The following is a 22,534-nucleotide window of genomic DNA, read 5'->3' on the forward strand; positions in this document are numbered from 1 at the left end:
TATGGCGAAAATGTCAAAAAAGGTCACGTCCCAAAAACAGCTGAAAACACCTGCAAACTGCATAAAACAGCGTGCTAAGACACGCCATAGCATAGAATTTTGCAAAAAATGCCTAAAACAACATAAATGGCATGTGGAAAAAATGACCCAAAAAGCAAGGCTATAGTATGGCGAAAATGTCAAAAAAGGTCACGTCCCAAAAACAGCTAAAAACACTGCAAACTGCTTAAAATAGCGTGCTAAGACACGCCATAGCAAAGGATTTTGCAAAAAATGCCTAAAACACCATAAAATGGCATGTGGAAAAAAATGACCCAAAAAGCAAGGCTATAGTATGGCGAAAATGTCAAAAAAAGGTCACGTCCCAAAATCAGCTAAAAAACAGCTGTAAACTGCTTAAAATAGCATGCTATAGCCATAGCAAAGGATTTTGCAAAAAATGCCTAAAACACCATAAAATGGCATGTGGAAAAAATGAACCCAAAAAAGCAAGGCTATAGTATGGCGAAAATGTCAAAAAAGGTCACGTCCCAAAATCAGCTAAAAAACACCTGCAAACTGCTTAAAATAGCGTGCTAAGACACGCCATAGCAAAGGATTTTGCAAAAAATGCCTAAAACACCATAAAATGGCATGTGGAAAAAATGAACAAAAAAAGCAAGGCTATAGTATGGCGAAAATGTCAAAAAAGGTCACGTCCCAAAAACAGCTAAAAAAACACCTGCAAACTGCTTATAAAACAGCGTGCTAAGACACGCCATAGCATAGAATTTTGCAAAAAATGCCTAAAACAAAAACACATAATATGGCATGTTGAAAAAATGACCCAAAAAGCAAGGCTATAGTATGGCGAAAATGTCAAAAAAGGTCACGTCCCAAAAACAGCTAAAAACAGCTGTAAGCTGCTTAAAATAGCGTGCTAAGACACGCCATAGCAAAGGATTTTGCAAAAAAAATGCCTAAAACACCATAAAATGGCATGTGGAAAAAAATGACCCAAAAAGCAAGGCTATAGTATGGCGAAAATGTCAAAAAAGGTCACGTCCCAAAAAACAGCTAAAAACACCTGCAAACTGCTTAAAATAGCGTGCTAAGACACGCCATAGCAAAGGATTTTGCAAAAAATGCCTAAAACACCATAAAATGGCATGTGGAAAAAATGACCCAAAAAGCAAGGCTATAGTATGGCGAAAATGTCAAAAAAGGTCACGTCCCAAAATCAGCTAAAAACACCTGCAAACTGCTTAAAATAGCGTGCTAAGACACGCCATAGCAAAGGATTTTGCAAAAAATGCCTAAAACACCATAAAATGGCATGTGGAAAAAAATGACCCAAAAAGCAAGGCTATAGTATGGCGAAAATGTCAAAAAAGGTCACGTCCCAAAAACAGCTGAAAACACCTGCAAACTGCTTAAAATAGCGTGCTAAGACACGCCATAGCAAAGGATTTTGCAAAAAATGCCTAAAACACCATGAAATGGCATGTGGAAAAAATGACCCAAAAAGCAAGGCTATAGTATGGCGAAAATGTCAAAAAAGGTCACGTCCCAAAAACAGCTAAAAAAAAAACAGCTGTAAACTGCTTAAAATAGCGTGCTAAGACACGCCATAGCAAAGGATTTTGCAAAAAATGCCTAAAACACCATAAAATGGCATGTGGAAAAAATGAACCAAAAAGCAAGGCTATAGTATGGCGAAAATGTCAAAAAAGGTCACGTCCCAAAATCAGCTAAAAACACACTGCAAACTGCTTAAAATAGCGTGCTAAGACACACGCCATAGCAAAGGATTTTGCAAAAAAAATGCCTAAAACACCATAAAATGGCATGTGGAAAAAATGACCCAAAAAGCAAGGCTATAGTATGGCGAAAATGTCAAAAAAGGTCACGTCCCAAAATCAGCTGAAAACACCTGCAAACTGCTTAAAATAGCGTGCTAAGACACGCCATAGCAAAGGATTTTGCAAAAAATGCCTAAAACACCATAAAATGGCATGTGGAAAAAATGAACAAAAAGCAAGGCTATAGTATGGCGAAAATGTCAAAAAAGGTCACGTCCCAAAATCAGCTGAAAAACACCTGCAAACTGCTTAAAATAGCGTGCTAAGACACGCCATAGCAAAGGATTTTGCAAAAAAATGCCTAAAACACCATAAAATGGCATGTGGAAAAAATGACCCAAAAAAAGCAAGGCTATAGTATGGCGAAAATGTCAAAAAAGGTCACGTCCCAAAAACAGCTGAAAAACAGCTGCAAACTGCTTAAAATAGCGTGCTAAGACACGCCATAGCAAAGGATTTTGCAAAAAATGCCTAAAACACCATGAAATGGCATGTGGAAAAAATGACCCAAAAAAGCAAGGCTATAGTATGGCGAAAATGTCAAAAAATGGTCACGTCCCAAAAACAGCTAAAAACAGCTGTAAACTGCTTAAAATAGCGTGCTAAGACACGCCATAGCAAAGGATTTTGCAAAAAATGCCTAAAACACCATAAATGGCATGTGGAAAAAATGAACCAAAAAGCAAGGCTATAGTATGGCGAAAATGTCAAAAAAGGTCACGTCCCAAAAATCAGCTAAAAACAGCTGTAAACTGCTTAAAATAGCATGCTAAGACACGCCATAGCAAAGGATTTTGCAAAAAATGCCTAAAACACCATAAAATGTGGAAAAAAATGAACAAAAAAGCATGTGGAAAAAAAAGGACACCCCAAAAAGCAAGGCTATAGTATGGCGAAAATGTCAAAAAAGGTCACGTCCCAAAAATGACCCAAAAAAGCAGCTGAAAAAAATGTCAAAAAAGGTCACGTCCCAAAATGCAAACTGCATAAAAAAAGCGTGCTAAGACACGCCATAGCATAGCAAAGGATTTTGCAAAAAATGCCTAAAACAACATAATATGGCATGTGCAAAAAATGCCTAAAAAGCAAGGCTATATAAAAATGTCAAAAAAGGTCATGCTGGAAAAAATGCTGAACTGCTTAAAAAGCAAGGCTAAGACACGCCATAGCAAAGTAAAACACCATAAAATGGCGAAAATGAAAAAAAAAGTCACGTCCCAAAATCAGCTAAAAAAAGGTCACGCAAAAATGCTTAAAATAGCGTGCTAAACACGCCATAGCAAAGGATTTTGCAAAAAATGCCTAAAAACACCATAAAATGGCATGTGGAAAAAATGAACAAAAAAGCAAGGCTATAGTATGGCGAAAATGTCAAAAAAGGTCACGTCCCAAAATCAGCTGAAAACACTGCAAACTGCTTAAAATAGCGTGCTAAGACACGCCATAGCAAAGGATTTTGCAAGAAATGCCTAAAACACCATGAAATGGCATGTGGAAAAAATGAACAAAAAAGCAAGGCTATAGTATGGCGAAAATGTCAAAAAAGGTCACGTCCCAAAAACAGCTGAAAACACCTGCAAACTGCATAAAAAAGCGTGCTAAGACACGCCATAGCATAGAATTTTGCAAAAAAATGCCTAAAACAACATAAATATGGCATGTTGAAAAAATGACCCCCAAAAAGCAAGGCTATAGTATGGCGAAAATGTCAAAAAAGGTCACGTCCCAAAAACAGCTAAAAACAGCTGTAAGCTGCTTAAAATAGCGTGCTAAGACACGCCATAGCAAAGGATTTTGCAAAAAATGCCTAAAACACCATAAAATGGCATGTGGAAAAAATGACCCAAAAAGCAAGGCTATAGTATGGCGAAAATGTCAAAAAAGGTCACGTCCCAAAATCAGCTAAAAACAGCTGTAAACTGCTTAAAATAGCATGCTAAGACATGCCATAGCAAAGGATTTTGCAAAAAATGCCTAAAACACCATAAAATGGCATGTGGAAAAAATGAACAAAAAAGCAAGGCTATAGTATGGCGAAAATGTCAAAAAAGGTCACGTCCCAAAAACAGCTGAAAACACCTGCAAACTGCTTAAAAACAGCGTGCTAAGACACGCCATAGCATAGAATTTTGCAAAAAATGCCTAAAACAACATAAAATGGCATGTTGAAAAAATGACCCAAAAAGCAAGGCTATAGTATGGCGAAAATGTCAAAAAAGGTCACGTCCCAAAAACAGCTAAAAACAAGCTGCTGCTTAAAATAGCGTGCTAAGACACGCCATAGCAAAGGATTTTGCAAAAAATGCCTAAAACACATAAAATGGCATGTGGAAAAAATGACCCAAAAAGCAAGGCTATAGTATGGCGAAAATGTCAAAAAAGGTCACGTCCCAAAAACAGCTGAAAACACCTGCAAACTGCATGAAACAGCGTGCTAAGACACGCCATAGCATAGAATCTTGCAAAAAATGCCTAAAACAACATTTGCAAAAAAAGGCCTAAAAAAGGTCACGTCCCAAAAACAGCTAAACTAAAATGGCATGTTTTGAAAAAATGACCCAAAAAATGCAAGGCTATAGTATGGCGAAAATGTCAAAAAAGGTCACGTCCCAAAAATCAGCTAAAAACAGCTGGAAACTGCTTAAAATAGCGTGCTAAGACACGCCATAGCAAAGGATTTTGCAAAAAATGCCTAAAACACCATAAAATATGGCATGTGGAAAAAATGACCCAAAAAGCAAGGCTATAGTATGGCGAAAATGTCAAAAAAAGGTCACGTCCCAAAAACAGCTAAAAATACCTGTACACTGCTTAAAAATAGCGTGCTTAGACATGCCATAGCATAGGATTTTGCAAAAAAAGCCTAAAACACCATAAAATGGCATGTGGAAAAAATGACCCAAAAAGCAAGGCTATAGTATGGCGAAAATGTCAAAAAATGACACGTCCCAAAAAACAGCTAAAAACTGCTGTAAACTGCTTAAAATAGCGTGCTAAGACACGCCATAGCATAGAATTTTTCAAAAAATGCCTAAAACACCATGAAATGGCATGTGGAAAAAATGAACAAAAAAGCAAGGCTATAGTATGGCGAAAATGTCAAAAATGACACGTCCCAAAAAAAAATAAAAACTGCTGTAAGCTGCTTTAAAGTAGCGTGCTAGGACACGCCATAGCAAAGAATTTTTCAAAAAATGCCAAAAAACCCATAATATGGCATGTCGGAAAAAATGGCCTCAGGTTCGATTCCTGCTCGTGGCCCTGCGCTGCATGTCGTCTCCACTCTCTCTCCCCCTTTCATGCTATTCATCTGTCCTATCTAATAAAGGCTAAAATGCCCAAAAAAATCATCTTAAAAAAAAATACCCTGTTGAGCCACGCCATAACACTGAATGTTGCAAAAAACACCACAACACCATAATATGGCATGGGGAAAAAAAACCCAAAAAGCAGCATGCTATATCAATTATGAAAAAAAGTCGTAGTATAGGAAATAAAACTTCGCAGCATTGCATTCCATAAAAAATGTTGAGATGCAGTTTGAGGAATTCTGCTCTGCTTCAACACCACAGCTGCTGTGCACCGTAATAAAATCATATTTTTCAATTTGTCACACAGAATCAGCTGAGGAGGCAAGTCACATTAAATACATTGTTCAATTTATTGAAAAGGGTAAAAAAAAAAAAAAAAAAAAGTACAGTGAAAGCAAGTTAGTGAGGTTTTCGCCTGCCAGTGAATATATGAAGAACCAAAAAAGAAGATTAATCATTCGAGAAGTTACTGAATCAATTTCTTTTCTGTAACTAATTCATTCTTGGGGTATATTATACTTCCTCCAAAAACAAACCAATCTGCCAATAGGTGAAAGCATAAGTGATAACAGAGCAAAATCTTGTCCTGGTTTAACTTAAGTGGGACAAAGATGGTGTTATTGCCAAGATTATGTTGGGAGACATGCCTGAGGAGGACGACGACATTAAAATAATAATAAGAATTTTGGGGAAAAAAAACATACGAGATTTGCTGTGTGGTTTAAAGTGAGGTACTGTTGTAAGGTGTTACTGAGTGTTGACACCTGTGAAGCAGCAACACAGAGGAGGCAAAGCTGTCGAGTTTGTCTTACTTGTTGGACCAAAAGCTATTCTGCATTTTGCTATCAAAAAACATAAATTCTGAGATTACACAACAGGATTTTAGTCATTTTGAGAGGCCAATGTTGATCAAAACTCCTCATTTTCTTTCTTCCATAGAAATTCCCTATACTTAAATGAAAAAAAAATTATTGGAGTTGCAAGTGTTTACCCAATAACAGTGCCACGCCCATTGCAGATGAGTAATTATACAGTCAAGGTTTTAAATGTGCCATCGTTTCCTATCCAGCCATATCGTCAAACATATTTGTCTTTTTTAATTTACTTCCAATCGTAGCTTTTTTAGAGTCATATCACGTCTCCCAGGAATTAGTCACTAGATAATTTCATTCAGTCTTAGCAGGCAATCTTGCAGGTCCCCTCCCCCATGTGGAATAGCAAGGTAGTTGTACACATAATAAATATAAAAGTGGGGTGCTGGTGTACTTCTGCCCCGTTGTTATTGTTTTCTCTTACACAAACACACACGTACATACACAGCACATACACACATCCACCCCCTCCCTCCATCCCAACATGTTGTCCATGAATACTGATGGGTCCCAGTGGTCGTCATCAACATCCTTCAGGCGCAGTGATTCAATGTTTAGTCCGTGGTCATTGTGTATCTGTAAGTAACAGTTTGTTGTTTTTTATATTACGGTTACAGCTTGATAATATTCAAAAGCCCTGTTCGCACAGGACTAGTATTACCTGGGGACTTTGTGTTTTGTGTTTCAAGTGGCGCATTTGGACGGGGATAAACGATGTCTGTATTTTCGAAATCGAACTTATGACGCTTTTCCACTACAGGGTACCAGCTCTACTCTACTCCACTTGCCATTTTTTGGTTTTCCATTAGAAAAAAGTACCTGGTACTACCTTTTTAGTACCTGCTCTCCTGGGGTTCCAAAAACAGCCGACTGGGTACTAAGGTGTTCTAAAAGGTGAACAAGCTCTTGCATTAATTTTATTTTGGAAAGATTTTATATCAGACTGTAAAATACAGATTACCAGTAAAGACTGGGCTATTTTTGGGGGGGGATAATGCCCTGCAGTGTATGACAAAATTAAAATGTTATTTTCGGTAAATCTGTTGTTATATTAATCGAATAATAAAAAAAAAAATAGATCAACTAAAAAAAATAATCGATAGATTAATCGAAAAAATAATCGATGGATTAATTGATAAAAAAATAATCATTAGGTGCAGCGCTACAAGGAATACCCTGAACAGCGCAAACAGGTAAGCTATTGTGGCGGCCGCAGTTTTGTATCATTTCAAACTCCTCATCAACCTGTCCGAAGGGACAGAGAGAGAGAGGAAATGTCACTGGTGTGTGCTAGTGAAATCTGTTTCGCAGTAACCCTGTTATTGACTGCGCGCTGTCCCACACTTTCTGAATGTTACATGTTGTAGTACTGGTGCGCACCGGAAGTGTCATGGCAAGTGTAGAGTAGAGTAGAGAGCCGGTACCATGCAGTGGAAAAGCGCCATTATTGACAACTCAGAACGTTTTCCTGCAGTTTAGTGGAGCTACGCTTACAGCTCCATTAGGTTATTTAATGTGACTCTTGTCCTTGTCCTGGTATACCAGCACCCGGGTACAATCTCTTTATTGATAAAGTATGTGGAGATACGCTCTCTTTCAGCTAAATGCAAAAGAATCTATGTTATTTTTACGGTCTACGATATAGACCGAATCACAGTGTTTATTTACAGTAACTTCGGGGAGGAAAACTGCTACGTCACGTTCAATAAAATCTAACAGTCCTGAGCATGCCTTCGCTATTCCTAACAACCGCGGGAGCCGCAGGGGAACACGACGAAGGAAAAAAGAAAAAAAAAAAAACAACCCCAAATCACAGAGACACTGATTGCACGGCATGGGACTAATATTAGACTGACATCTGTTATTGCCAAAATATGTTTTAAAAATTACGGACACAGAATTAAAATCACAGACATCCTCCACAATTATTAAAAACTACCGCAGGTCCCCATGTAACACTCGTCCCATGCGAATAGGGATAAAGAGAAATACTAAGATCTGTTCATCGTATAGAACATGGAACCCTGACTGATGTTTGGTGAAATAAAAAAAGGCTGTGGCACCTTGATAACACTACAACGACACTTTGAAGGGTTACATTAAACCTGCAGTCAGAGAAAAAAACTTGATAACTGATGCTGTCTTACCAGGTTCAGGTCCTCTCAGCAGGTCTTTACGCCTGAACATCCACCAGCTCAGCAGGCATGGCAGACTTGGGGTGTTTGCTCTCAAAGTGCTGCTTGAAGGTTTTGGGGTCAGGCATCTGCGTCTGAAAAAAACATAAGAGAATCATGGTTTCAATTTATTTTCTCCCCTGATAACAAATTATAAATGAAATGTGTTTAGTCATTTAATGAATTAATTGACAGATAATTGATCATCAGTTATTGAACAAACTGTATATCTTTGGGTTTTGTACTGTTGGTCACAAAAAAAGCAAGGACTGAACAACACTCAGCACTGGCAGAGCGCAACAGTCAAACAGACAGTGAAGCAGCGTCAACCAATGTCTTCCTGGTAAGTTGCTTACTACTTTGTGAAGTGCATGTATCAATAAAAAGGCATTAAAAATAGTCATAAAAAGTCACAATAAAATTTGGCAAGGAAGATTGCATAAAAGTCAAAAAACATAATAGTATGTAAAGCATCATATAGTATAGTAAGTCATAATTTTAAAAAAGAAATGGAAAAAAGAAAGTATAGTATGTCATCCATATTCATTAAAAGAAATCATTAGAAAAGTAAAAGTAAAGCATGTCGTCAAAAATCATGAAAAAACATAGTATCTTATGTCATCAACACGCATGAAAAATATCATAGTATGTTATGTCTTCAAAAATCATGAAAAAATCATACAATAGCATGCTGTCAAAAATCATGAAAAAAGTCATACATTAGCATGTCATATAGTATTTTTCCAGAAATCTTATATAATTATTATAGAACGTAGTTTAATATGTTGTCGAAAATCATGAAAAACCATCATCATATCATTTAAAATGTCATGATATATGATGCCATAAAAATGTCAAAAAAGGTCATGTTACAGTATGCCATAAAACGTTCTTAAAAAAGGAATAGTATAGTATGCAATAGCAAATGTAATTTACAATGTCATAGTTTAGAGTGCCACAAAAAGTCAAAATATAGTGTACACAAAAAAATGTATTAGGTCATATCAAAATGTAATTTTGTTTTTTTTTTGTAAGTTTTTTTTAACATCATAGTATAGTTATGCCATAAAAATTGTCACAAAAAACCATAGTAGAGAACAGTGCAGCAGACTGAAAACATATATACTGACATTCATGCCTTCAAAAATCAAAGATCCAGCTGATAGAGAACAAGTAATGGACTCGGTGAAGGTACTGAAGGATTCATGTGACTATGTCCATTTTTCAAAATAAGGTTTTAACAAAGGGTATATATAAAAAAGGAGACTTATGGAAATGAGCACACAGCATTTTACCCATGTCCCCTACAACTTAAAATGAAAATAGAATTAAAAGGTGAGGGAAATCTCATTATTCATTGATTTTTGTTTTGCTGGGAAAAAATGTAATGACAATGACTTATGCATTTGAGTTGAGGACATCTTTGCGTCTGACTACAGTCAGGCCACATACAGACACATATGCTTCATAATGCCTAATGTCATTAAAATGTTTAGATTTTGGGGTATCAATGTGCCAATGTGGCATGTGTTGTACTCACCCGGCAGACAGGACAGGTGTGGACCAGCGCGGCCTTCGCTGCAGTCTTCTGGTCAGCGCCCTGACCTTTCTTCTTCTCTGCTGCCTTCTTTGCGTTCTTTTGCTGAGACTGAATCTTCTGCTGCCCACGAGCCATGGCCCTCAACTTTGACCTGCAGGAATAACAAAGAGACCACAGATTGGAGTCCTGCACGGGTCCATTTTTGAAAACCCACACCTGCTCATACCTCAAAAGTCTGTTACCAGAACCGACCCCTTACCCGTCATTATGTATAAGTTATAGTTGCATTTGCCCACACCGGTTAATAAAAGTCCCGCGAACGGACCCGCACCCCTGATTAAACACACACACACACACACACACACACACACACCAGTCACTCGAGAGGAGAAATGTTTCTGCATCTACTTCTCACTCACAGGGCTGATATTTCGGCTAATGACCTTTGTGCTGGGGAATGCTGTGTATTAAAAGAGCATCCTCCACAGTCTCTGGTTCAAGAGGTTGACCGTGCTTGAATTATACATCCAACTGAGGAAAAGTCTCATCCACTGGTTGCGCTGGATGCTGGGATGGCGAAAACATGTTGCGCTTGTTTCTTAATGAAGCAAGCCAAGTTGCTTAGGTATTAAAGGGGTATAGGAAGTGCACTACAATATCCCAAAGAGCTCTTGTTATGGGTATGCGGCGTATTCATTCGCGTATCCATGTAGCTCCGAGACGTAACTCATAACTATTAAAAAAGTACTTATACTATTACAGCATTACACTCATATTTCACTAAGATCGAGGGTTTTAATATCTTGTTTCCTGCATCAGATCGTTGGAAATAACTTGTTCAGCCAATGCTAGCCCATATCTGAGCTACAGATAGAAACATTAACTTTATTATTTAACCTTCTAGCTGAACGTAAATTCAATCACAAAAATCAACTTGTGTGGTCTGATTGTGTGTAATCCTGTTAATGCCATTATAATCCAACGTTATTTTTCAAACGTTAAACTTTTAACTTCACAACAAAAAACAGCACGACTTCAACTAGTTAGCGTGTGTTGATAAAGCGCCGTTAGCATCGAGGTTTCCCTTTAAATTAAGGATCGGGTAAATCAGGTGAGGATTTCATTGGCTTATTTATTATTCTGAGATGTTTTTGACAAAACTTGTTAAAACAATTCGTATAGCTAATCGTTAGCATCCTCCGAGCAGGCCTTTCCTCTACCGGCGCCGCCTTACTAACACCGTCAGCTAAGCTGGTTAGCTAAGCTAACGAAGCTAAGACGGCACGTTACTCCGAATTACCGCGCGATAAAAAACATTAATTTGGTAAAAAACAACAGTTTTAAAACAAATCACTTTTAGGTAACACCATATATTAAGTTGTAACTGCTGAATGATAGCAGACGTAAGTGTTTTTTTCAAGCAGATTTACCTTCGAGATTTGACTCCTCTTCGCTCTGCTGTCCGTCGCTTTTTGGGAAACCAGAGGAACGTTCAAAGAAGGTTTTTAACCGACGCGCCGAAACCCGCCAAAGAACCGAGCAGCGCCGCCGCAGGCCTGGAGAGGAACTGCACCTGAAACAGCAGCAATGGGACTATTAAAAATGAATGCTTTTGTTGTTGTTTAAAGGCTGGTTATAGTATTATAGTAAAACATGTATTAATTAAAATACAAATAAAAAAGTAAGAGATTTTAAAAAGTTTAAAAAAAGAAAGTCACAATAAATACATATTCAAGCCACTTAAACTAAAATATCACATGTTCAAAATGACATGTTGTTTATTCCTACCCTTATATATATATATATATATATATATATATATATATATATATATATATATATATATATATATATATATATAAATTATATATATACATACACACACACATTCACATTTTATATAAAAACCTCCAAATTTTTTCATATATATAACCCAATACAATATACAATATAAAAAACCACACAAGCAAACATGTCCATTAAAGTGATCACTTTTTATTAGTTTGCCAGTTAAAAAAAATATTTTGGATGATTGTGTTGGGAAATAAAACAAACTAAAAAAAAAAAATACAACTAAATATTACATATAACAGTTATATATTTGCACGTATAGCCTATGTGCGTGTCCTTATCCTTTATATTAATACTGTGTAAAATTCCTGTGTTATTTCCTGCTATATAATAATTTATCACTTACTGTGCAAAGATATTTGTATATTTCTACAATAAAAATAGGTTACAACACATTACGTGTGCATTACAGTGTTCTTTGTGCAACTGTTAATCATGTACATTTATTTTTTACGTTATTTAATCATTTTTTTACTCCTGCTCCTGACTCTTGAGCTGCTGCGACAAGTTGCTTTAACTTTTTCAAAGGGACCAGTTGTGTGAGAGTTCGTAAATTGATGTTTTAATATAGTTTTGCTGTTGGTGAACGCAGCCACCCTTTCACTCCTGTTCAACAATTTTTGTAGTTTTTTTGGATTCTTTGTTCACCATGGAGGCATGCGAGAAAAACAGTTTTCTTCACAAATCCCACATAACACAGGGTGAGTAGCTGACATACAAATGATCATTTCATGGGTGAAGTTTTCCTTTAAGAAAAAGTTGTCAGATTTCACACAGGAAGAATGAATCCAAAAAACTAAAAACAAAAGCTTCAATGATGGCTTTTAGATCAGTCTTACCCGGCTTCCTGTTGTGCTGGACGTCCATCATCTGCTCCTCTGGACCTGTGGAAGAAGAAAATAATCATTTTTTAGAAACTTCTAAAATGCCTTTTGCTAGTAGGTAAAATATGCATTATGTTCAATCTGAGCCAATCTGTATAATCTTTTAAAAAACAAAAACAGTTTTAAGTTTCACTTCACGTCTCACCTGCAGCAGCCAAAGCGAAGGCAGCACACAGAAGAAAAACGAGCTTCATTGTTATGGCGATGAACTGCAACAAAAGATTAAAAATTAAAACAACCAAAGCAATGACTTTGTATTGTGAAAGCAGTAGTCTGGATATACAGATGTCTATTCAATATGCCTGTAACTCTACAGACTCACCTGCTTGAACAGAATCTAACGTCTCAGTCTCTGCAGGTTGTGAAGTAAAGAGAGCTTATATACCAAAACAAGGAAATAAATGTCTAATTTTAAATAATGGTCCAAAAGTTATCACACTTCCGAAGTTAACTTCATTTATTGACTGCAGTTATCAATGAAGTTTGATCTCTTTGGTCACATTATATGACATTTTCCAGGCAGACGGACATTTTTTTCTCATCATCATCCAACCAGTCACGTTTTATTTTATGGCAGTATATATTCTGATTAATCTGAGAGTAAATTGATTGGTACTGGTGCTGTTAGGTTCACTTTAAAATGACACACAGCAGCAAACATCATCTTAAAAAAAATCACACCAAAGTTTAGAAATGAATATCCCAGACGAGTCAACTCTGGAAACAAAGTCAACGTGGTCTCGTTCCACAGACGAAGGGAAGCATGTCTTCACAAAACCACTTATTCAGGATGTGGTCATCTAAGAAAAAAAACCCACAAACGTCACTATATTTATTGTTTTAGAAACATTTCTACTCCACTTGGTTACTCCTTTATCTCCTTCCTGGAGTCAGCTGATTGAGTGACTGTACCTGAGCGACGTATTGTCAGACAATTTTTCCGTCTATCCCAGTTGCTCGGCTGCCGTGTGGCCCAGCTCTCCACATCAAACACTGAACCGTCACTCCATAAAAAATCCATGGGCTGTGAAACAAACAACACAAACAAAAAAATTTCAAAGGGAAAGCTGTCTACAAAATTAAAAATACAGTATTTTTCTCGTACTGGTGGGGCTAATTATCAGTCTAGATTGTTGTGGTGTGAGTTGCTGAATGTTGGAGATATCAGCCGCAGAGATGTCTGCGTATTATGGAAGAAAGTGGCACTCGGCTTGTTTTACTCAAAGCACCAAAAAATATATTTAAGCCGGAAGTTTAACTATAGAAAAATATAGTAAATAAATAAACAAACACACTATGCTGTTCCACAGGTTTATCAATAGGGCTCATATAACTATCAATTACTGCCATCAGCAGCATTTAAAAGTCTGATGGCAGAAAGTAATGAAATAATTTGAGTATCTATTTGTTTTCCTCGGAGGGGAAAGATCGCGCTGCCCTGAGGGCATTAAGGAGGATTCATGTGAAAGGACATGGTCAGACTGACTAATAACCACGCTTACATCTTTTGCTATCACAAGCATGAGCCTCTCGTTCATGAGTGGATGCACGCCTCCTTCTGCACAGTGATATGGCTCCTAGGTGTGTTTTTTGAGTAGAAAGAAAATAGTTCCTACAGGAAATTGCTCACAACAGAGTCTGTGGATTATCTTGGGTAACTGGGTCATGATTTCTGGAAAGAGACATCGCTGTTGTTTTTTTTAAATATATTATTTTGGCACTTTGAGCATCAGAAGCCGAGTGCCATCTAGTTTTATTGTATTGGAGGGAAGACAGACATCTCTACAGCTGATATCTCCAGCATTTGACAACTCAAACCAAAATAATCTAGATTGATAATGAGAATTTTTCAAAGAGATCTGAATTCACGAAGAGCATGAAACACAAATACAAGGATGAATCTCTGTGAAGAGATTTTTGCACATTACCCGAATGCATCAGTGCCACCGATCCAGGCCTGTCCGTAATATCCTCTGTCTATTACAACTTCCTGGATGTAATTGAACTCCCACTGGTCTTGGATGGATGCGAGATTGGCACCATAGGGCCAACAGTGTTTCTGTGAAAGAAGAGATGAGAATAATCCACAATTTGTTTTCTTTTTTAACGTTGTATTTCCAGGAGAGCAGAACGAGAGTACCAAAAAGACAAATCTTTGGAGTTGTGCTTTAAAGTTTAATTTTAATATAATTGAAAGTAAATATGACATTTAGGGATAATTTATGAGACTTTTGGATGATGTCTCCAGTAACAGCACAGTGGGATTTAACATCTGTATGTAATATGGTGTAAAGTGACGCTACCTCAGCATCTATCCAGGCCATCGGGCTGTTGATGAAGACAAAACATCGAGACCCATAGTGGTGCCAGCTGGACGGACAGCCGTTCTCCCCGTTGTTGTAGTAGTATGGAGGCGGGGTGATTCCTGCATATTGCCATCTAGTCATCCTCCCTGCTGCCTGAGAGAGCAGCTCCCCTCGCTTTTCTTTCAGAAGACTAAAAATCATTATCTTCATTCAAAAGAATTGCACCATGGCCTTTTCTTATCAGCCCAGTCGCTGGGAGAAAATGTTGGCATTGCAAGTTTCTGCAAACCACAGATATGTTACATTTTCACGTTTCATACGAATCATATCAGTGTTTCTAAAGTGACATATGAGTTATGAGACACCTGTCAATCTGAAGACCACAGCAGACCACTGTTCAAGACGAACAAACAACAAAAGTCATTACTCCATTATCTCACAGCTTTTTGGGTAGAAAATGCAAATGATTTGTAGCAAACTGTAGCTGTATTTTTAGTGGCTTTTTAGGTACCAGATGTGGGTGTTGTGTAGCAAGCTTTCGCATTTTCATTGGCTGTTTAGTCACCAAATATGATTGATTTGTGGCGACCTGTGGCTTTTTTTTACCAGCAGCTTTTTAGGCACCAAAAGTGAGTGTTTTGTAACAACCTGTCACTCCATCTCCAGCAGTTTTTTAATCACAAAATATGGGTGTTTTGTAGCGATCTGTAGATTTTTCTAACAGCTTTTAAGGCACCAATCGTGTTGCTTATCCAATGGCTGTTTAGTCACAAAAAGTGGGTGTATTGCTTTGTTTTGTAACAATGTGTCACTCCAGGAGCTTTTTAATCACCAAATGTGGGTGTTTTGTAGTAACCTGTCTCTGCAGCAGGGATATGGCACAAAAAAGTTTGAGGCTTTTGTTTGTGATAAAAGATATTCTCTTTCACCTTCAGTCTTGTTTTGCTGAACAGGGGACCATCTGCTTCTCTGGCTCTGCAGAAGAATAAGACTTATAATATAATATAAATATTTTTTAATTTATTCTTATTTTACTGTTTTTGTGCCGTTCAGCAGCACAAAAGTCACATTTTCATACTGTGTCTAACAGGTGGCTGTTAAACCACTCAAACTTATATTACAATAATCCTTATAAATATAAATATGTATGTTCCACTGTTCCTTGGGGCAGGTACAAATAAAGGAAAAAGACAGTTAAACACAGTTTTCTCTGGTGAATATCTTCATATTTCTCATGCATCAATGTGTTTTGTCTAATTTGTGTAATTTGTCATTTTTAGCTGGAGTTAGAGCCCAAATTTAAACTTAATCTGTAAACACTGAGATAATGTATTGTCATGTCTTTATTATCCTGTTGCAGAGTCTTTTAAATGATTTCTCAAAATGTATCTATTTAAAAAATGTTTAACAGTTAAATCAGTTATTTAATATACTATTTTACTTTCAACATGTCTTATCTGTTCTGTTATTATTATTGGATATTTTGTTCAGATTGTATTTGCCTTATTGACTTGGTTTGACTCATTGCAGTCCTGAAATGTTATAATCCCGTTTAAACTAAGAAAAGCATGTTGTAACTCTGTTTTATAAAGTGCTGCATACATGAAGTGTATTGTTGTTTTTGAGTCTCACCTGGCTTCATCTTCTTTACTGGATCTGCTGCCGAAGAACAACAAAATAGCAGTTAAACATCTTCAAAGACTACTTTTATGACATGTATTTAGTTATTAAATAAAGATTCAGCACTTTCCTGAAGTTTTAAAAAACAGACAAAACAAAAGAAAACGTGACTCTAATGCTCTGATGTACATAGAGCTTTTCAGTTTTGCCCATTCAGTGCAACTTTTTAAAGAAACATTTATTATCGTTCAGTATGTAGTGAAGGACCTTTTCCAGGAATCATGACTTCATGTTTGGTGTTTAGTGTCTTGGTGATTCTGACCTGCTGAAACGCTCAAAACGAAGGCAGCGCAGAGAAGAAAAATGACCCTCATTGTTCAAGTTGCGTAACAGAGGCTGTGAATAAAATGAGAAAATCACAGAAAAAAAACATTCATGTCAGAGCTGAATATATGAATACATCCATAAACTGCAATTAAAAACTGAATATAATCCATAACTCTCACCTGCTTCAGCAGATTGAGTCTCTCAGCTGAGTCTCAGCAGCTTCTGGAAGACTTTAAACACTTTTATACAAATGTAACAAGGAAATACTTCATAATAATTGATCAACTTATAGACATTTCTGAGGTTACTGATTTACTCTTAAAGGCGGAATCATGAACTCACAAACATCACCACCACACAGACATGGTTGTGAATTAACACTGTGAAACCGGAGCAAACTGATTTAATTTCTTTAGAAACATGGGATGAGGGCAATAAGCAACAGGAAAATAATAATAATAAAAAAGGAAAAACATAAACAAGAAAAAACTAATAAAAAATATCTCAAGTAAGTGCTAAAACAACAAACACTTTTTTCTCTGTAACATGAAGCAAAATTAATTAGCAGAATTATTAAGTTTTGTGAACATTTTTCCCTTGTTTTAGATCATATCTAATCCCCATCCCCCCAATAGAAAACAAGTTTTTAATCTGTTCAATCAAATCTGCGCAGTGTATTTCAAGATTAAAATCAGTGAAATTGTTCTAGACAGTTTCAGCATTTTGAGCTGCTAACTTAAATCTGTGTATCGAAGGAAGTGGGACACTGATTTTCCAGATTACACAAACATAACTGGTCAGTGTTCAACTGAGGAGACGTGACATACGACTGAAGAGGTTAAGATCTCAGTGATTTATTAAGTCAGACTCTGCCAAAATACATCATGGCAGACAGGTTTTAGCCAAATAAACATGCTGTTCTTGGATGTGTTCATGGGAATAAACAAACATCCTTGTGGAGAGAAGTTTCCTTATTTTTTTGTTGCTCAAACCAAAAGAAGTAGGTACATCTGAAAACTTAACTTAAAGCAACAGTTGGTAGCTTTTATAAGTATTCATTTTTGCCATATTTGTTGCCTGGTTTGTTGAAACCAGACAGTAGTACATGAGACAAATAATTTGTACAAGAAAAAAAGAAATCATGTTCCTCCTTCTTCTTCTAGAGTCTTTAACGTGGCCAAGTCTGACCCTGATAGGGAGCTGGGTGGCCTTGTTCACAACGAAAATAAAGTGATCCACACTGGGAATCGTTTTTGTACTCATAGTATACATAAGGTGCCATAAACCGGCATAGAGCGTGTTTATCTACAAAAGACCAGTGGAGAAATGTCGAGAAATGTCCTAAAATCCTAAAAACGTGCTAAAACCCTCAAAATGTGGTAAAATCCAAGAAATGCTGCAAAATCCTAGAAACATCCTTCAAGTCCTTGAAATGTCCTAAATCCTAGAATTGTCCTCAAACCCTAAGTAATGCAGTAACAGAACCTTGATTCGCATTTGATCATCGCTGCCTTGTTAGATTGTTTGACTGCTGCTCAGGAGCAGTGAATGACATGGTTGACAGCTGTCTTTACAACGTCTCGGCTCTGATTAGTTGTCCAGGCGTGATGGATTCTTGCAAATTCCATTAGAAGCACTACGAGGAGACATTTTTCAGTTACCTGCCTCATGTACTACTGTCAGGACATAGTGACAGATATGACAAACTGTAGCTTTAAATCAAGTTTCAAACCTCTCAATAGGAACCGGCTTTGAAAGAGAAACGGTGCACCCAGACTAAACACAGTTTCATCACTTTATTACAGTAAATGAGTCCATATCATACATACACAGAACAGAGACAGACAGGTTTGTGTTTCTTTCTCTCTCTTTCTCAGAATATCCCTCCATCACTCTAAAACATCATTCCACCGAATCAGAATGACATCAGCGTTAACGGCATCAAAGTAAAAAATCAAAAATTAACCAAAAGTTACAGATTATAAAGAGATGCAGTGATCCCCCTCAGTTACACAAAGAAGGTAGTGCTGACAAAACTGAGATTTAAGATGATTTAAAAACACAAAGAGCAATTTCTGAGATTCAGTTTACTTGAAACAGTCAGTCGATACACACGTAAACACGCTGATAGGCCGCTCCATCTGCAGTCACAGTGCAAATGTCTTTCTTTGCCATCTTGTGATCATTAGCAGCGATTCTGTAACACAAAATGCCCGTGTTGAGCACAACATGAGCTCACGTCATGATGTGATTTCAACTAAATAATGTTGAGATCAAGTCAGACATGAAGCGGCGCTTTCTCCAAGTCTGTAGCTAAAACATTTTGTCTCAATACTGCACAGTAATAATACTCTGCAACCTGTCACAACACACAAAGTTCTGTTCCAAAATGAGAAAAACAAACTAGAAGAGAAAACAGCGATTTCATATATCACAGTCTGTTTTCAGGTTTAGGGGAGAACTATTTAATTCGATTTTACTTATAAAACCCAAAATGACAAATCACAATATGCCTCAACATTCTGCAACATATGACATTTCTCGGTCTTCAGACTCGCAACCTCACTGCAAATGTCAAAAGTTGTGTAAAGTCTGTCGTGGCTCTAGAAGAGTTGCATGAAATCTGATAAAAGCGCCTTGACGTCATTTTAAAGACTTGAGGTTTAAAAATGAAAAAGTCCTATGAGGCTTTTTCCTTCCTAAATCTGCTGTTTTAGGGTGTTTTTGAGCTTTATTAGTTCATATCTGCAAAAAATGTTTTGTCAACTGGATCATATTTTCAGCAACAAGGTTCAGATCTCTTTTAGTGTGTCCTCCTCTTTACAGGCAGGAGGAAGTATTTTAAAGAGGCCAACACGATAGAAGGAAGCTTGAAAGGTACATAAAAAAAATCAAAATTTTTAAACTGTAATCAGCATGTTCAGGATTTGTCAAACAATGACTGAACAGCTCCCTCTTGTGGAAAATCTGCAGCCTGTTCAATGTAACTTTTGAGTCCGTTACATGCAACTTTTATCAAAGCGACAGTACGGAACTCATAATTCATAATCAACAGGCGGTTTCCATTACAGATTTGCACAGAACTTAAGCGATATTTTTGATAGGTCGATAAACACAATTGCAAGATGACTGCATTTCCATTTAGTGACATTACGTAACGTCTCCTCTCACGATGACATTTCAAGACGCATGGCGTTGGATGTTCAAAACATTAGCAGGTTTATTTCTATTGCAGCCGCACTAGCCGTCATTATTTCTAATCGAAGGTGAATCAGAGGGGACATAGGTGTGTTATGTGAGCGAAAATGGAAAGGCGAGCCCCTTATATGCGGGAGTGGCCACATATGAGGGATTTCGGGAGATGATAAGTCTACAATTTCACAGAGAAATTGTGGATTCAAAAGCTTTATGACAAAAAAACCTGGCTCTTTAAAATTGAAACATTAAAAAGTAAATAAAAAACACTGCTGCATTTATTACACTGTAGAGATTAAAAGTAGATACAGAAAAGCTGGTGCCTCTGTCCTTTAGATTTTAGAAAGGTCACATAAACTTTAAGGTGATCAGATTTTCTACTGACAAAGACGCATTTTGGAACAGAACCCGAAAAACAGTCATTCAACAGTAAGATGGTTAAAACTGAGAGGACAGCTGATGTTTGTTAAAAGCCACGTTTACAATTTTTCACCGGACTACAAGATGGAGAACGAGAGAGAAAGATCATCAACAAACATGAGGAGTAGGCCGATTTTTTTTCCCTTTGCTGTATTTACATTTTGAATTGTGAAAAAAAGAAACTTATTTACAAAAATGCACAAACTAAGACTGCTTTATCGACGGGATGAGGAGGGGGCGATAAGATATAAACAACTCTGTAATAAAAAGTAAAAAGAGGAAAAATAAAAATCAGTGATATTTACACGTGCGATAAAAGAAGGAGAGTGAGGGTTTAAAATGGCTTCTGAGATTATAGGAAGAGAAGAATCAGTCATGTTTGACACCTCTTGGTTGGAGGGGAGATCACAACTTTTCATAGCCGCAGAGAGTCTGGCAGCTCTGAGCGTGACGCCCCCCGCGGAGTTTATCAAACATGCTGGTTGGACTCTTCAGCAAAGAAAGCAGAATGAGTAACCAATAGGACGGCAGGTTAGTGGGGAGGACAGAGAAATGCTCTCCACTCTCCTCATATAAAATCAATGTGAATGTGCCGAATGTGGCGGGATTTTAAAAAAAGCATCTTCACTCATATTTTAAAAAAGAAAAGAGTTTAAAAACAGCAGGTGGAGGCATGGAACAATAGTATCAAATATACTATACTACAAACTTTCAAGTGGTCTGTACTGCTGACTAAAAATCTGTATTGTTGACTGATCTAACCCCTAAAACACTGGCTGTTCAGACTGCAGGTTGGAACATGGTCAGACACACGTGCAATTCTACGCTTGAGAGGACGATGATAATACATTCTCTGACCCATGACCCTCAAACGTCTTTTTTTCTGAATCTTACGGGGGTAAATCTCAAATTGGTCCTCACAAAGATAGAAGCAAAAGGGGCACACAAACACACAGTCACCTAACAGGAACTCCCCTGCTTGAAAATTCAACTATTATTCACATTAAGCCGTCCATTCACCTGTTATTTTTCTTCTGCTTCTTAAAACTGTGAACTTTTCATTTATTTCCACGGCTTCCTTAAGAAGCCTTGACAATAACAAAGTCCTCTTATACTAACTGATGTCCACCTCTCATCACAAAAACAAATAAATAAATTAGTTTACATGAAGTGTCCCCCGCCCCCCACCACCATCGAGTTTAATAAAACACTAAATTTTCCATCTTCTGCATTTAATCAACAAGAGGACCAACATTCACGCTGCTCTTGGAGTCAAAAGCATTTTTTCTACATTAACACTGGGACAAGAATGATCTTTTAACTTAGGGAATCCCACCAAAAGTGACTTTTTGATTAACAGCATTTGTGTTTAATCTGCTAATATTTTTAAAGGGATTATACGAGTTTTTTAGCGAGAGGTCTGTAGAATATTGTGAAATTAAAAGATTTTAAGACTAGCAAAACCAGCTTGTTTTCTGTTTAAATACACGTCAAAAGACATGTAAGCAGAATTGTAAAGGGGAGCCATCAAGTAACTATATTTTCCACATTTAAATACTTTTCAAAGCTTTAAAATGCATAATTTGTCTTTAAAAAAATCTTGACTTTTTCAAAGCAGAGTTAGCTGCTTGAATTTTAACATTTTCACTTCTTATTATTTTTTTCTCCTGTTTTGAAAGCTATTAATGAAAGACAAAAGATTATTTTCTTTTACTATAAATAATAAAAAGAAGAATTCCAGCCAATTTCAGTGGAACACACCTTTAAAGGGACAGTTCACCTCTAAATCTAAAAATACTTATTTTTCCTTTGATCTGTGGAGTTATTTTTTAATCTACATCAGGGTTTCCCAAACATTCATTTATGTGTTGCAGCCCGCCACGATTAAAACATCTGTCACCACAAATAGATTCTCTATTTTTGTAGCTGGACCTGTAATTGTGAGGGCTACTAAAATACATACAACATTTGGTTATTTATAGCACCACATTGTCAGAGCGCAGAGTGTACTCTGGGCACAGATGGAGCAGCAGAACGTCAGGTGTATTGAAAGTGAAACTTAATTCTGCTGGGTCTAAAAAAAAGAAGGAAGCACGCATTTACTCATGGATCGGAGGCTCGTGCTCATGACATGAGTCGCGAGATGTAAACATTAATGGCGTCCTTATCAGCTACGCTGCAACGTTAGCTACG

General features: G+C 37.0%; 1 protein-coding gene and 1 long non-coding RNA gene across 2 annotated transcripts; both read right to left on the reverse strand.

The window, feature by feature from the left end:
- Positions 1–6,371: 6,371 nt before the first annotated feature.
- On the reverse strand, positions 6,372–11,188 carry zgc:91910 (Zinc finger protein 706-like). Its single transcript, XM_042505932.1, has 4 exons — positions 11,169–11,188; positions 9,739–9,889; positions 8,172–8,293; positions 6,372–6,600 (listed from the first exon to the last, which is right to left on the reverse strand). Exons 2-3 carry the CDS (start codon positions 9,871–9,873, stop codon positions 8,198–8,200), a joined length of 231 nt encoding a protein of 76 aa, XP_042361866.1. The 5' UTR covers positions 9,874–9,889; positions 11,169–11,188; the 3' UTR covers positions 6,372–6,600; positions 8,172–8,197.
- A 1-nt stretch (position 11,189) lies between these two features.
- Positions 11,190–12,667, reverse strand: LOC121957389. Its single transcript, XR_006106768.1, has 3 exons — positions 12,619–12,667; positions 12,429–12,473; positions 11,190–11,311 (listed from the first exon to the last, which is right to left on the reverse strand). It is a non-coding gene; the product is annotated as an uncharacterized LOC121957389 (long non-coding RNA).
- Positions 12,668–22,534: the final 9,867 nt, after the last annotated feature.

The sequence above is a fragment of the Plectropomus leopardus genome, chromosome 18, assembly GCF_008729295.1.
Source record: "Plectropomus leopardus isolate mb chromosome 18, YSFRI_Pleo_2.0, whole genome shotgun sequence".
Taxonomy (NCBI): domain Eukaryota; kingdom Metazoa; phylum Chordata; class Actinopteri; order Perciformes; family Serranidae; genus Plectropomus; species Plectropomus leopardus.